General features: G+C 36.5%; 1 protein-coding gene and 1 long non-coding RNA gene across 3 annotated transcripts in view; one reads left to right on the forward strand and one right to left on the reverse strand.

The window, feature by feature from the left end:
• Positions 1–16,965, forward strand: part of LOC134741408 (serine/threonine-protein phosphatase rdgC) — a 152,668-nt gene that overhangs the window by 98,568 nt on the left and 37,135 nt on the right. For both annotated transcript variants that reach the window (XM_063674178.1, XM_063674179.1), the window contains exons 7-8: positions 6,584–6,750; positions 8,096–8,132. In XM_063674178.1, the coding sequence (XP_063530248.1) occupies positions 6,584–6,750; positions 8,096–8,132 (204 nt within the window). The remainder of the gene's footprint in view (positions 1–6,583; positions 6,751–8,095; positions 8,133–16,965) is intronic.
• The window catches only part of LOC134741418 (uncharacterized), a 233,174-nt gene that overhangs the window by 79,353 nt on the left and 136,856 nt on the right, over positions 1–16,965 (reverse strand). Inside the window, exon 2 of the long non-coding RNA XR_010127881.1 lies at positions 3,688–3,825. This is a non-coding gene — a long non-coding RNA (uncharacterized LOC134741418). The remainder of the gene's footprint in view (positions 1–3,687; positions 3,826–16,965) is intronic.

Consider the following 16,965-nt stretch of genomic DNA (forward strand, 5'->3'; position numbering starts at 1 on the left):
TTTTCTAAGACCATTTTCGCGTAGCAGCACGGGATCTAGTAGCTGCCCTCACTGACCCAAACCAACCTGTATAACTGGCTGATTTTTGAATTTCTAAAAGTATTGAAATGCTTAGTAGTGCAGATATGTTGAAGGGAGCCACACGAAATCAAGCGCACGAAACTAAAAACCGCGCAAGTGCGGGTCGGATTCGTCCACCGAGGGTTCCGTACGTTTTAGTAAGTGTTGTTATAGCGGCATCGGCAACAGAAATACATTATTTGTGAAAATTTCGGTTCATTAGATACAGCCTGGTGACAGACAGACGGACAAAGGAGTCTTAGTAATAGGGTCTTTACCCTTTGGGTACGGAACCCTAAAAATCGGCCCGTTTCGACCTGACGATGTCACCACGTGTCGAACAAATTAGGTACTACTTAGTTAGGTCACCTGTGCTAAAGTGACATCTTTGTTAGTTATTATTAACCAACACAAACAGGCGTTGAGTAATATATATTTTTTAAATTTTTTATTGAATTTTTCAATAATATTATTGAATAATTGGCTCCATAAACCCGCTCAGACAAACGAATCTATATTACATAAACCTCAAAGTTTATGGTGCAAGAAATCTACTTATTTTAAAAGAAAAACTCGAAATAAAATTGTATGAAATTCGGAAAAAGGAGAGAACCACTTAAAGCTAACTAAATGTATGCCTCTGCCGTTCAAAACACTTTAGAAAATTAAAATAACAAATATAAAACGTATTTTTTAGGGCTAGTTAAATAAAAGCTTGTAAAAATGAAACGAATACGCTAAGCCTGCGCTTGTTCAATTAATTTCAAAATAGAAAAACAAAAAACAAATAAAAAAAAACAACACGAAATTTAACTTTAAGTGTAAAAGACAAAATACAAAAAGTTATGTAGCAGCATACAATTACTGGGGATCGAACCAGGGACCACCCGGTGCAAACGAAAAAAGCGAATGTTTGCAAAACACGCCATGATAGTGCTTACCTAAGCTGACGAAATTCAGCTACTCATTCTCGAGTAAAAACTAAATATCTAAATACCTCCAAAGCCAGCAATACAAACTTTCTGCATTTTTCGACATTTGATCTGTAAACATATTTTAAAAAGAAAATACTGTTATGATATCGATACGACTATTTGTTTAGGCGCGAGCTATTACGACTCCGCCATTTTGAAAAATTTCCAAAAACCGGATCGACAAAAAAATTCTATTTAGTCATAGAATTTGGTCACAAAATTTCACGAGGATCGGTTGAGAATTGCGACCTGTAGAGGAGAACATCCGGACATACAAAAGCAAAATGCGCGAGTCAAACCGTAGACCTTCGCTACGCTTCGGTCAATTATACAGTAAAAGCCCATATAACTATCTGTAGATAATATAAATACTGTTTGTAGAGAATAATGAGTCTCAGCCCGTCAGCACTGTGTTCATTACGTTACTCTTACTTCCAGGCGCGTTATGCCACTTATGCCTGCGCGTCACGACATTAACTTTACTAATGCTCATCATAAGTACCTATTTTAGTACACTCGGGTGTCCTAGTAAGGTTTCCCCCGCGATGTTTTCCGCTGACGCTCATTAAGGGTGGTTTTGACGTCAAGAGGCCGGCGGACTGTGGAGTGTGGCGTGCTACGGCAAACAATCATAGGGAGCGGCACACGCGTCATCTAATTTGTGCTGTGACCGCCGTTTGATTGATAGACCGCCTGTTACGCCGGACGACCTCGTTTATTCGCCAGACATTGTTTTTCCTGTTATTATTTGCCTCTCTAAACGTTAATGAAAGTTGACATTTCACTTATCTGTCGAGGGTTGTGACGGTTGACCTTTATCGGTTGTTTAATACAGGCTTAAGTCACAAGGCGCCGCGCCGCACTTTTATGCAAAATACCTTTATAGAAACGATTATACTACATATGGTATTGCAGGAGGAAGTTGATTCGAACTTACAAATTCTAAAATTCATTGAAATAATAATCAAAATAAAACATTACAAAAATCTTAACCTAAACTAGAAACTAACAAACACAAAAACTATTCACAAAATTCGCCACGCGCCCCTCCAGACGCAAAGGAGCCCATCACGCTCGCCGCGTTGCCACGTTGAACAGCGATGGATGACCTGACACCTGACCTTGACATGGAAACAAAGATAGTTACAGATGAGAAGATACTTACAAATGATGTAAATTTCATCTCATTTTGAATTTCGCTTCACGCCGATGAAAATGTATACAGTTTGTTAATAAGACTACCTTTTCGCTAAATTTTGTATACTTAAGTACCTAGATTTTATTTACGTATTTGTCACAAGCATGTAAGTAATTTTTATCTTATTTACCATACTTGACAGCAATAATACAATCTACGATCTGTTTCTCGTCTGGCTCGCGATTACTATGCCAAACAGATGAGGATGAGTCCCCTGATGGCGCAATCTTTACGACACCGTCCAGTGGTGGTATCGCTCCGAACGACTTCCTCGGGGACTACTTTTGCCCGCCAATACCGATTTATTATATATCCTGCAGCCCTATCGTTTACTGTAATTGAATTTGGTTAATTAACAGTATTACTAATTGGTCGATTCTGTACTTGAGGAGCAGCAGCAGATAAAATAATGTGCCTAAAATAGAGATTAAATATATAGGCTTCAACTAAATACTAAGATTTTCTGAATAATATTAATTCTGATCCATATTCTGTTGTATTTCTCGCGATGTTCAAGTGTCCGAAAAATTTCCTTTAGTCCCATATCTTTATTGTCAACGTAGTGGCATGCTGGCCTGTAAACCACTACGCAGTGTAAAAACTGTACAATTATCTGTTAAGTTAATAGTGTTTTGTTGGAAGAAGCCTTTGTATTCGGGTCGGATAGTAGATCCTCTCCCTATTAAGCGAGACAGTTGACATGTAATACGATAGGATAACACGCATAGTGCCTCTGCCTTTCAGGAGTGATTGCGTAACGTAGTATCGATTTGGCGTCATATTGCGTAAGCGTCCTTAGCTGCGGACGCCACTGCAGATGTAAGGATTCTCGAAACGCCCACTGATTGCTCTTAGCAGCGACTCAGTAACTCAACCAGATAATTGCCTGGCAAGAGTGGCAAGATAAAGTAATTACTCGTTAATAACATCTCATAAGAGCGCACCTGCACGGAAACGCTCTTGCCTGTTTTTGCCTTACCTAAGTTACCTACACAGGAAATTAAGGTTCCTCGTTTACCTAAACATCCACTAAATCTCTATATATTATTGTTTCTTTTTTTATGTATGTAATTTAATAGCTTTAGGAGATCCTATTCAAGTGATATTTTTAGTTTACTAGGGTAAACTGACGTTGGCGAGCATACATACCTACAGGTTGCTTTTTTTTGTTTCCCGTTAACTTCGGCGTTTGGCTAAGTACATTTAAGGAAACTAAATGGCTTTTTTTGTTTTACTTTTTCATATAATATAACATGCATGGAGCATTTCTACAATAGGTAGCAGCTTCTGCTAGAACAGGCATTTAGTAAAAATTAACTAAACCAACAGAAAAAACTTTGTCAACGTATTTTTGGGCCAGCCTGTATAGTCCGAGATACTAAGACAACTTTCTTTCGCTATTTCAAGTATACTATTTAGACAATGAGCGATCAAAAAATTTAATAAATAACAAACCGTAAATGTCAGTTTAATTTTTTTTTATACTACGTCGGTGGCAAACAAGCATACGGCCCGCCTGATGTTAAGCAGTCTCCATAGCCTACGTACACCTGCAACTCCAGAGGAGTTACATGCGCGTTGCCGACCCTAACACTCCTCTCCCTCGAGCTCTGGCAACCTTACTCACCGGCAGGAACACAACACTATATAGATTTATTTATATTTATTATTTATTTTTACATTTGATCATTTTGATATTATTCTTATAATACAATGAACAACCTATAAGTTCTTCAACTGTTCCTAAAATAAACCTTTATTGACCGAAGCGTAGCAAAGGTCTACGTTTTGACTCGGGCATTTTGCTTTCGTATGTCCGGATATTTTCCTCTATAGGTCGCAATTCTCAACCGATTCTCGTGAAATTTTGTGACCAGATTCTATGGTTAAATAGTTTTTTTTTGATTTGGTTTTTGGATTTTTTTTTAAAATGGCGGAATCGTGATAGCTTGCGCCTAAACAAATAGTCGTATCGATACATAGACATAGTATATACAAGTAGTTTTAGACATGAAACCGAGCGACCAGGGGTAAGAGAAAGACAGTTTCATGTATGGCAGCATAATCCTTTTTCTCTTTCACTCCATCCCGTATTTTGCGAACAAATCGCCAAACGTGAACTGCTATCAGAAAAGTAGGTTAGGTTAGAGCTGTGACCCTTACAGAAACGAAATGCTATCAGAAAAGTAGGTTAGGTTAGGTTAGAACTGCGACCCCTACAGAAACGAAATGCTACTAGAAAAGTGGGTAGTTTTACCTCCTTTTCTACATTATTAGGCAAAAGATGCTGTCTTTTTCATTTCATTGTCTGGAATCTAAGAGTGCACCATCAACAATAAGTGAACTTTCAGCGGCATCCCCCATTGAAGTCGGTTTTTTTTTCTTAAAAATTATTAACATAGTAAAAGACGGGTAGTCTATCTCGCCGCGAAATACTGTCGCGCCAATCATGTGCTAGGCCTACTGGTTCGATCCCCAGTAATTATATGCTGGGACATAACTTTTTGTATTTTTTTTACACTTAAATTTCGTATTGTGATTGATTAAGCGTATTCGTTTCATTTTTACAAGGTTTTATTTAACAAGCCTTAAAAAAATATTTTTTTTGTCATTTTAATTTATTCTAAACGGCAAAGCCATCGCGAGGTCTACATCTCATAGAGCCACTAGTTTAATTTATTTTGTAAGTATAAATATTTGAATAATAATTTGATCTGAGATAAGTTAATTCATTCTCATCGAAGGCATGTATCAGCAATTAATATCTGTTGAAAAATTTAGCAATCTACAGAACTCAAGACAAGACTTTTAATGAGACTACAATGTCTACAATTACGTGAAAAGGCCAAGCCATGGTTTTTAAATCAAGGTGCTGCCCTACCGTTAGTAAAGTCAGGGCTTAAGGGCTTGGCTTTTGCTGAGATCTGATAACTTTATTACAATAAATGCAAAGGAGTCTTGGCCGCCAATTTAGCGTCATACATACACGCGCGATCCACTAGCCAATTTTCTTCTTCTTCTTCCTCGGTCCCTCATTACTGAGGATCGCGACCATGTATGCTCCGTCTCCATAGTGTGCGGTCATAAGCCATATCTCGTGGGTACTTTTCCTCGCGCACGCTTGCCATCCATTTGGCCCAAGATAATCTGCCTTTCCAGGTCATGCTTTTTAGCCGAGTTTAGTTTTTTTTTTTTTTTTTTTTTAATTTATTTATTCACTTTAAATATTCATACAACTTTTGCCAGTATGCCACTATTGTAAACCTCTTTGGTTTATGTAATAGTTGGCGAGTTCGCGCGGTCCGATCCGCGTTTGCTTAATACTATTAGGTATATAATTATATTATACTATTATATATATGTAAAACTAATCTATACACATCAAATCTCTGCATCTATTTTATACATTACTCTAGACTTAGGTAGTATTTTTTTAGTCTTGGCATACATCTGCCGTGGTTTTCAACAATGTTAATGAGATCATACAGTACATTTTTAGGTAAGGTGTTTAGTATACATGGGAGTAGAAAGTCAGTTACTCTTTTACCGTATACATTGTTACTTTTTGGAGTTGTATATGCAGGTAGATAATCTAAGGTACGCAAATTACTGGAGCGAGTATTTTTATCTAATGATGGTATAATTCCACACTCCTCTGTAACTAAGGACAAGCAAAACCTATCAAAAACGTTAATAACTTTGCAATGTTTAAATAGACCCTTTTTATCATTTTTATACTTTCCTTTAATTTTATTTGGTACAATTGTTTTTAAAAGTGCTGATTGTAGGTTATAGATTTGTTTCAAGTAGGTTTTGAATGTCCGCCCGTAGCTTGTGATACCATAACATATAATTGAGTCGGCGAGTGATAAGTATAGCATACGTAGTGTATTATATGGGAGTTTGTATTTAAGCAATGATAAGTTGGCCATGACGGATCTAAGTTTTGAACATATGTGATCTATGTGTGGTCCCCAATTGAAGTTATTATCTATAACTAGGCCTAGATAGGTGTGGTGTTTGACAAGTTCAAGTGTTTCGCATTTGCAGTTATTGCTAGGGTTGTGTAAGCAGTGATGTGCATGTGCTATGATGTTCAAACTGATATCGATTTGTAAGTTGGAATCGAGCCCCGGGTCGGTCTGTTCCAACTTCCCTCTCATCTCTTGTCTTATCATGAAGGCTGTAAATCCATTGCAGGGTGTTTTTGTTAGAAAATAATTGCAATAATAAATAAAAAGTTTTACCGTCTAATGAATATTGTCTGAGCAATTTAAAAATATTGATTATCACTTGAATAAATTAGCTTGTTTATAGAGTTGATAAAAAGTTTGTGAATTTCGTTATACAGAATGGATTACCTTCGCCGGAGAATCCTTACATATTCAACGGGGACTTTGTAGACCGAGGAAAGAAGGGCTTGGAGGTGTTTCTGTTGCTGCTGGCCTGCATGCTGGCGTTTCCTGGAGGGGTGTACCTCAACCGCGGCAACCACGAAGACTTGATTATGAACCAAAGGTGATACTTTTTCTAGTAATGAGGCAACTTCTTTTAGTAATGAGACTCAACATTTAACAGTTTTCGGATTTCTAGAGGATTTATAGAGGCTTATAACCTGCAATCTACCCTAAGACAGCAAATAGCAATTATAGGTTACAAGTCTTTTATTGAAAATAGTCTGGCAATGTTAACGTCTCCATGTAGGTTTTTAGTCTATTTTATTTTATATGTTTATTTCCTTGTCATTTTTTAAAACCCTGTTTTGTTTCTTTTCATGTCATAAAATCTTGCTGATAGCCAGCTGTTAGGTTTGCTCTCCCTTGGCTACCTTCATAATGTTTTCTTTTACCGAAAAGCGACTGCTAGCGGCTGATGGTGGGTATTTTGTACCTACTTAAATTGCACAAAACTATTGGTACAAGTCGGGGTATGAACCCGCGATATCCTTTACTACCGCAAGGCTTATTAATTTGTTCTGGTTTTATAATGAAATCAGATTCAAGAACAGAACTTTTTTTCGTTTTTACGTACCAAAATGTCATGTTTCGCGAAAAACGTTACTTGTTAAGATTAGAAAAAAAACGCTGCCAATAATTCTAAAAGTACCTAAAGGTAAACTCATAGCCATCGGATTTTTTCAGAAATATTAAATCAGAGAAATTCTATCGTTTCACTCCTTTTTTAACTGCTACAAAAACGATATAAAATAAGCGGGCTATATTTTTACATACAAAACTGGAAACGATTAAATAGTTTAGGAGATAAGCATAGATAAGTAAGTGTCATTTAATATTGATTTGTTCAGTAATTCAGTTCCCGTACACCCCCCCGACCCGCGCAGGGTAGGCTGCTGTTACGATAGTAAAGTAGTAAAGGGGTGAGAGACGTCATAGTACGTTGGTTAGGCATATTATGTAATATGTATCATAAGTCATTTCATTTCATAACCGATAGTTTTTTTTAATAGGATTGCCGCTTCTCCATACAAACGTAGTCCCCATTTTTCTCTTTTGATATTGACATTATGGAAAATATTTTTACATAATTTTATGTATATTAACCATAGCTATGCCCCTAAGTTGGAACGTAGGGAACGTTTGACTTTTTTTCGATTTTTAGATTAATGTAAAAAGAAATGCTAACTTATAATAATTAACAAGTCGAAAGGAATCGAACGTCCGCATAGCTGTGGTTGATATACAACAAACTGTGTCAAAATTATTTCAATAATGTTAGTATCCAGAGAGGAAAATAATGACTACCTTTGTATGAAAAGGCGATTTCGCGAGGTTCCTCCACTTTCGTCTTAATTGTTATTACGGATATATAGACAAGGTTAACGTTATTATTATATATTTCGCAGGTATGGTTTTATAAAAGAGGTGCATCAGAAATATCGGGTGAGTAGTATACCTCAGTTATCTGTATACCTATCTAAAACATACACGACCATATGTCATGAACAATTTTTACAGTTTGTACAGACAACTTGAATAATATTTTAATCTATAACTAATAATAGTACCTATTAACTTAAAGTGGAATTAATCGAATTTAAACTGTTGTGAGACGTGAGGCTCTCCGAAACATGTCGCGCGAGTGACTAAAACAAGTGCGTCTAAACCGTAAAATTATTTAAATTGTAATTGTTGATGTGCAAAGTATAAAATATGGTTTGCGTCTAACGCGTTATACAATTTTAAACAGCTGGAATCGTTTTGTTTAGATGAGCACTCGGATTGGTCCCATAAAACTTATAAATTGAATATGCGACCGAAGCTTCACTCGTCCCGAGTCTTGCCGAGTCTTGTTGCCATGAGTAAATCTCGAAAGCCTATACCCCAGTCCCCTACCTATAAGTACTTTAATAGTACATTTCGATGCTAGTGCGGAAAGTATGTCATTGCTTCACGAGTACCGAGATATCAAGACTCGGGACGAGTAAAGAATTACGTGTATCGAACGACGTTTTTTAATACAATTGCGAAAAGACAAGAAAAATAACAAGTAAGGAACTCGAAATTATGAAGGGGTGTTTTTTTAGTGCTAGTGGCCGAGAGGAAGATCCTTCGTAAGATACTGGGCCCCAAAATAAGACCGGATGGAAGCTGGACAGTCCTTAGGAACCATGACATTGAAGACCTAGTGGCTGAAACCAAAGATAGATATAACTCCGTAATAGATGGATACAGTCTAAGGAAAAAACGTGCCTCGAAAATCACGAAAATTTGATTCTCGATCAGAGGGCGCCACTAGTTTTGTTTAGTTAGAATATGGGTCAAAATCATATAAAAATAATTAATGCAAATAAAAAAATCATTTATCCATATTTAAATACATTTTAACGTATTTTTATAAATCTTCATTTTTAGTTTTAAAGTATGTCGATAGATGGCAGTGAATTTACAGCGGTTACAAAATTTACTATGACAGTACCGCTCTATCTTATTATATCCTCTTTGCTGAAACTAACATCATGGGAGAGACCATCACCAGGGCCATCTTGAGAGAATGGATGAGGATCGGAACGTGAAAAGAGTATACCTGGGCCGCCCAGTAAGAAGACGTCCTATTGGACGCCCTAGGTATCGTTGGTGCGACAGGGTGGAGGCGGATCTGCGCGAACTTCGAGTCACCATTGTCACCAATTGGCGAGAGGTCGCACAGGATCGAGAAAAGTGGCGCTGTCTTGTGTGTCGGAGGCCAAGTTCCCTTTTTGGGTCGCTGAGCCAACGGAGTAAGTAGGTAAGTTAGTTTTTATTCGACTAGAATGGATTTTGTTATTATTATTGAACCCACTTCAATGAAAGTTTTTTTTTCAGTGCATGTTCTATAAGACAGAAACAATTTTAAATATAAAACATTGTACTATTATTACCTAAGTAGGTATGGTTATTTACGATCATTTGTGTATCGTACATTTATAAAAACAATATCGAATGTTGCCTTTGGGAACTTAAAACATGCTTGCAGTAAGAAAAAACGCCTCTTCTTTGACAGGCGTTCCGTTCCCTTCAGACAACTTATTAAGAACTCATGAAATAAAACCGAAGACAATATTATTAAGAACTGTTTTTCAATATTCAACATTAAAAAATAAACGTGTTATAATGATGAAGAGGTAAGTAATAAATTATGAAATATATATTTTCCGTATTCTTACATTAACAGTAGGGTTTTATGTTGATTACGACGTTTAAAGAAAACTAATATCTTATGAGAATAAATGATCTTAAACCTAAACCTAATATTAACACTCATCAATAAGTATAGTCATGAATTGGAACAAGTATAAAAAAATAATAATTCAGAAGTAAAAAGCACTAGTTCGCGAAAACCAACTTACCGCACGCTAAACAGCTACGTAAAGTAGCACTTTTTGAGCAACTGTATTAAAAATATTTTTCTTATAAAATATATGTAGTTATGTAACATTTTTATACTGATAAGTGCTCGGGATACTAAAATCCGCCTGGGGATTGCGGCAACTCAATTTAACCTCCCACGTTCGAGTGCATTGTTCTTTTGTGGCTAGTAGTTTACTTGGAGTACTTATTTAGTGTTTTCAGCAGCTGCGAATACTAATCTACAAATGGACCGTTTTCAGAACAGCGCGTAAATACATTTCATTTTACGAAAATGGAAATAAAGGCGCGTTTAACAGTTCATTGTACCGTTCCTGTTGCGTAAAATTGCTTCGGTCACATATTCAATTTATAAGTTTTATGGGACCAATCCGAGTGCTCATCTAAACAAAACGATTCCAGCTGGTTAAAATTGTATAACGCGTTAGTCGCAAACCATACTTTGCACATCAACAATTCCAATTTAAGGTGGTTCGACTAGGTTACCCAAAGCTTAAACCCCGCTAGATGGCGTCACTTTCGCAAATTTTCAGGTTTTATTTTTTTGTGGAATAGTGTTGGTATCTGTATACTTAAAAGTATGTTTAGCGCACTCTTTACATAAATATTGAACTATTATAATAAACATTGAATACTTCATTAGTGCAAAAAACACTTTTAAAGTCGACAGAGTGTTTCTGTCATGCTATTTCCTACTATTACTCACACATGCAAACAGTGTTTCCGTGATGCTTGTAGTAGACAATTTCATGCAGTGTAAGTATGCTGCAATGGCGTTGCGGTATGTTCGTGGAAATACGTGCCAGAGGATTCGGGTTCGAGACTGGTACGTCAGGGGTACTTTTTTTTGTCCTTTTTGTGTTATGTTTCTTATACCTTTTAGTCTTCGAATTCTTGTCCGATTCCGATATAACCGAAATATATTTCAGTGATATCGGAAACGGCTCTAATGATTTCGATGAAATTTGCTGTAAGGGGTTCGATCGAGCTAGGTCTTATCTCTGGGAAAACGAGCATTTTGAGTTTTTACTTATGTTTTCTTTTTCTCCCAGATATTCAGTATTATTAATAAATTAGTTTATAACGTTTTATAAAAATATGTGACGTTTTGAACTAAAAGGTACCACATTGTCGGTTGTCGATTAGATTGATTTCATTTTGAAGCTTTATGGAAATATGACAACAATAAGTAGGTACCCGTTTGGTTGAAAACGCCACATATATTGAAAACCTGACTTTCACAAGTCTCACCTTTTTGGGTTCTTCCAACTCAGAAAGGATGGAGAATACTGACGATTCTTAGTAGCACTAGCCCAAGGAAGTCCAGGTTTGTAAGTGTCAGGTATCAGTTTTTTTTAAAGCGCTAAATATAGTTCTACAAGTAAAGCAATCCCTTACTGCCCAGCCTCTATAGTATTTTTCAAACTGAAAGGGTACTTCGATGATAGATTTCATCTCCATACAATTCATAACCTAATAATGCCAAATGTTGCAAAATTATATTGAATTGAGATCTATCATCGTACCCTTGCAGTTTGAAATAGTTATTTACGATACAAGTGCGGAAAAGAGAAAATTCGAAACGAGTGGCTACAGATTAAAACACGACCGCAGAGTGTTTTAAATCGACACGAGTTGCGAATTACCTATTCGCACGTGTATCGTACAACGTTTTACAGTACATATGGCCCTTCAAACTTTCGACATATGCATGAAAAGTGCTCTTTACGCACTAGGGCGAGAAAGTTGCACCATATGTACTGTAAAATACTTTTTAGTACATATGGTGCTACATATACGTTACCGCCCTAGTGCGGTAATTAGTACAATACGTGCATATGTCGAAAATGTAAAGGGCCATAATTATGTATTGTAAAACGTTGTACAATACACGTGCGAAAAGGTAATTCGCAACTTGTGTCGATTAAAACACTTCCTTCGGTCGTGTTTCAATTTATCGCCACTCGTTGCCAATTTCCTACTTTTCGCACTTGTATCGTAATGTACTAATAATAAAGTAGTAATTGTAAAATAAAATTAAAACTTTTTTTATATATTTTTTTTGATTCAAGTAGGTACAGTGAGTTGGTACATTGCATGGCCTTCTAATTATAACTATTATAGAAAACGGGATATTTATCATGTTTATTTATATTATTTATTTCTCGATATTTTGGCCGGTCTTGCAAGACCAGTCGTTGTGGAGATCCCTGGGGAGGCCTATGTCCAGCAGTGGATGTCTTGTTGGTGTAGATGGATTCACACAACAAATGAAATAACATTTTTTCATATTTGTTATCCGTAGTTGTCCCTGTACCTGAAAGAAAATTAATATCATGATAGCACAAAATCTCTAATGTTATAGGAAGAAAGAAGAGGAAATGTTTTATTATACTTTATTGCAGTGAGGATGTCCTGATTTTTTCTGGCTAATGAAGGAAAACATTTTATTTCCAAGAATGCCTCTTCATTTTGCACAATACCTAAAAAAACCTAGAGTTAGTGACACATTGACTATTCGGCAACCAAAACAGTAATAATTACATTATATAGGTATTGTTCACTGCTTATATCTACCATTACGGAAGAAGTGAGAATTATTTTCTAAAAAGATCGGCACGAAACTTCACCATCATGAATTCCGCTTCAATTGAGTCTGATTTTTTCTGGATTTTCGCGGACCAGAACACCGATGATTTTTGTAACTTGATTTAGACGTTGCTATCATTTTCAATTTATACAAACAAATTGATGTCACAATAAACATGACCCTATGTGTCAGTGTCAACACTGTCAAATAAAAATGCACTAAACATGACGGCACTGCAAATCCTGCCAGGTCGGCCAGGCAACGTCGCCAACGTCATAGAGTGGCAACGCCGCACGCAACGTATTTGTACACGACATTTGTGACACACACATACGTAAAATTGATGAAAAAATTACGTTGATTTATGTATGATTTCTGTATGAAACAAAGTTTTTCTATTAATTTAGCGCAAACGAATATTCGAAAGTAGATAAATGAGCAAATATTTCTGTAGTAATAGTGTGTAGTGCCTTAATTAAAGCAGATTGAATTTTGTATGAAAATCGAACCACCTTAAGTAATTTTTTTACCTCATCAGCTTGAACAAGCCTACTTTCGTCACTTCCTGGAGTGAGGAAAGTGCGACTTTCCTGATTCCAGGGAGTGAAGAAAGTAGCTTTTTAATTTAGTGAAGGCCAGGAACTGCCACTTCATACTTTTATTACAATTTTTTTTGTTTCTATATTATTCTGTGTAATTCGAAATACTTCATACTTTTATTACAATTTTTTTTTGTTTCTATATTATTCTGTGTAATTCGAAATACATTTTAACCTTTAATATGTTCTCACTACTGAGGTGAAAAATTATGTGTGCAACACGAGAGCAAAGTTATTCTACATCTCGTGTTTTTGAGTCCCTCGCTACGCTCAAGATTCTAACTTAGAATCACTTGCTTCGCTCGTGATTCAATTAAAGAATCTTTCGCTTTCTCGGGACTCAAAATAAACACTCGCAAGAAAAACCATCTTTCCTCTCTTGTTGCACAAATAACTATTTCTACTCGTCGAGCATAATCTGCTGTGTATTACAACTTCATTATGCAACAACCTTACTCTTTTTTCAACGTTGGATAGTCTATGGCACTTCCGACTCAAGCATGAGAATTTGATCGATACGGTTTCGTAAATTATAAAAATTTTGAAAATAAAACTTCATACATTTCGATAAAATATTTCTTGTTTAAGGAGACTCGATTCAATGCAAATTAGCCAACTTAAACACGCTGCTGCGTCGCATCTGCTTTGTGATTGGTTGGCCAACAAAAACATTTTATTTTATGTTGTAGAAACAATTGCCTCATAAGTCAGAAACGCGCATGTGACACATATTGCAACATCCATACCCTAGGAAAACCGCTTAGCGTTGCTTGTTAGTCTCGGTGGCCAAAATCGAGAAAAAAACTGTCTTAAAATTGAATTTAGCAAGGAGCAGGTACCAGGGCCTCATGAGTTACGAGGAGGTGTCGTTGACCAACCCGCCGGGGGCGCCGGGCCCGTCGGCCGGGGCGCGTACAAGTATGAAGGTATCGCGGGCTGCGGCAGCTCGCGTATCTTAGCTGTATACTTTTGGTTTATTTACCTATATGATTCTACTAGTTGAAAGTATTTTTTTTGTCTCGTTGAAAAAGTATTGTATACAATAGTGATATAATCAAGCTTTTCAATCTCGTACCTTAACTAAGCTGTATACTTTTGGTTTGTTTACCTATAAGATTGAAGAGTTGAAAGTATATTTTTTTTTCTCGTAGAAAAAGTATTGTATATAATAGTGATATAATATATAATCAAGCTTTTCAATCTCGTACCATAACTTAAGCAACTCAGCAAGCTTCGTTGCTTAAACAAGGTACTCGACTGAAAAGCTCTCTATTAAATCACGATTGTATTAAATACTATTACGGTTTAGACGCACTTGTTTTAGTCACTCGCGCGACATGTTTCGGAGAGCCTCACGTCTCACAACAGTTTAAATTCGATTAATTCCACTTTAAGTTAATAGGTACTTTTATTATGCCCTAAACTCATCGCAAGTCAAGCAAACAGACAACTACTTAATCCCTCAACAGTATGAATACTGAATTACTGATGCGTAAAAGAGGGATAAGGATAAACGTAACTCATGGTTTGATTAGTCAACAGCGCAACAGCGCAGTTAGCAGCGCTGTACTAAGACTAAGCCCTGTGGGATTCGGAAGGACGACTAGCGCGACATGATAAAATTTTATTTTATTGAAAAATATCTAAAAATTAAAACAATCATAATAAGCTTAAATAGTACTTAAATACTATAAATCTACAAACATGGTTTAGAAAAGTAAACATAAAATATAAGATCCTATAATCAAAAATTGTAACAGTACAATTTTTAATTATAAGATCTTATATTATATGTTTACTTTTATGTTGTAAACACAGCACAGGCTCTAACATATTTTACATCAATACCTAAACTAAGTAACTTAATACTTGTATCTTACGTATTTCGTGTTAGTGGGTCAATGAAGTGTATGTTAGGTGCTTATTGAGAAAAAACAGTAAAAATTGTGAATTAAACGTTTCATCTTTAATATAAACAACAAAATAGGTAGTTTTTTTAGAGATAATTAGTGAGGCGTGTTAGGCGCCCTCATAGTCTATGTTATTTAAATATCTTATTTGGGCACTTTTTTCGCTGGGCACTGCTCATCTCCAGTTTTGTGGTCCAATGGTTTTTTGAAGCGCAGACACGTAGCGCATTTCGGAGGTTCAGACAGATTTGTGCATTCCTTGATGGTGTGTTCCGATAATCCACAGTGACTGCATGTGGATTCAGCTTCCCTGAAGTACTTGGCAGAGTGAGAAGGAGCTGACATTTGTAACATCTGGCCAAGAGTGTAATCTCGTGCAGGGAAGGAAGTCCAGTTATTAAATACGCGCTCATGTGCTGAATGAGTAGTTTTCTTACTTCGGCTGAGCACTCTAATATACGTGGCTAGGTCCTTTATGCCAGATTTATGGCTTAGTTTGATTAAGCTTATGAAAGTTTCCCTAGAAATATTTAGATGCTGTCTGCAATATTTTGTTCATAAATGCATTCAAATACCTCGTTTTCTTTGATTTTGTAGGAACGCCTACCAAGATAATTTTGGGTCTCCTTTTTGTAGTTTCTTCCAATTTTAATCCTGATTTTTGAAGTTGGTGTGATGCTTTTAACTTTTCTAGGTAATCCTTTCGGTCGGTATTTATAATAATGCCTCCGTTCTTCGTCCTTCTCATTCCGCGAACATGTAGTTGGAGAGCTTCGGGTTTTATCAAGTCCTGTACAAGAAATAAAACTATAAAAGAGTTCGAAACGTCGGGATGTATTATAAATTCAATATACGCGATATAATCCGTTTTCATAGTTTTATTTCATGAGTAACCGAAGACAATATTAAGTCCTGTACAAGTTTTCTCGTGTCCTCGCTGGGTTTGTCCTTCTCCGCAGGGTAAATTACAATAGAATTGGTCTTGGTAGGTACTATATGTAGATGAGTTGTTAGCTGTTCTCACTTTGTCGGCGAAGGATACTTTCGACTCTATTTTAGGGGCAACTTGTAGACTATGCTGGAGCTCCTTGATCTGTTTTCGGATGTTCTGCTGCTCGGATAAAGCTTTAAGATGAGCATTGTTATAAACTAAGATTTGCTGCTTATCCGCCTGGTACTGCACGGCCAGCTGGGACATTCCACCTGCCACATTCCTGCTTATTTTATATATTCTTAGCTTTTGGTCCGAATTTAGTTTTCCTTCATTTGCAATACTGCATATTTCGTTCAAGCACTGCTCTATCGAAGATAGCTAACCTTGGATTTCAGAGGTCGACACCACATCAACCGACGCGGGCTGCGCTGAGCGTGCCGGAGAGGGCAAAGTTGAGTCCGTTTTCGTAGGTGTTCTTTCGGGAGGAGGAGTCCTTAGAGTTCTAGAACTTCTATTAAATGCGTCTCCCATATTTGCGTAATTTTGTCCCCATTACACACTTTGAATTACAAAACGTGTAAAACTCACAGTTATCGAAAAGTGCTGATGTATGTTTGACACCGTTACACAGTTTTTGTTATAATATGAATAAATTCAATACTTAAGATGATACGATGGCCCACGACAGGGATCGCCGACTGACATGTTTGGGATGTATCGGTATCTATTTCTTATTGTAATGTTATTAGAATTTTAATAAAACTTATGACTGTTTAAATGTACGAGTAATACTCACTTTTGACTTTAACAAGATCATATTTACGAATCGAGCTCT

Source organism: Cydia strobilella, chromosome 5 (genome assembly GCF_947568885.1).
Source record: "Cydia strobilella chromosome 5, ilCydStro3.1, whole genome shotgun sequence".
In the NCBI taxonomy this organism is placed as follows: Eukaryota; Metazoa; Arthropoda; class Insecta; order Lepidoptera; family Tortricidae; genus Cydia; species Cydia strobilella.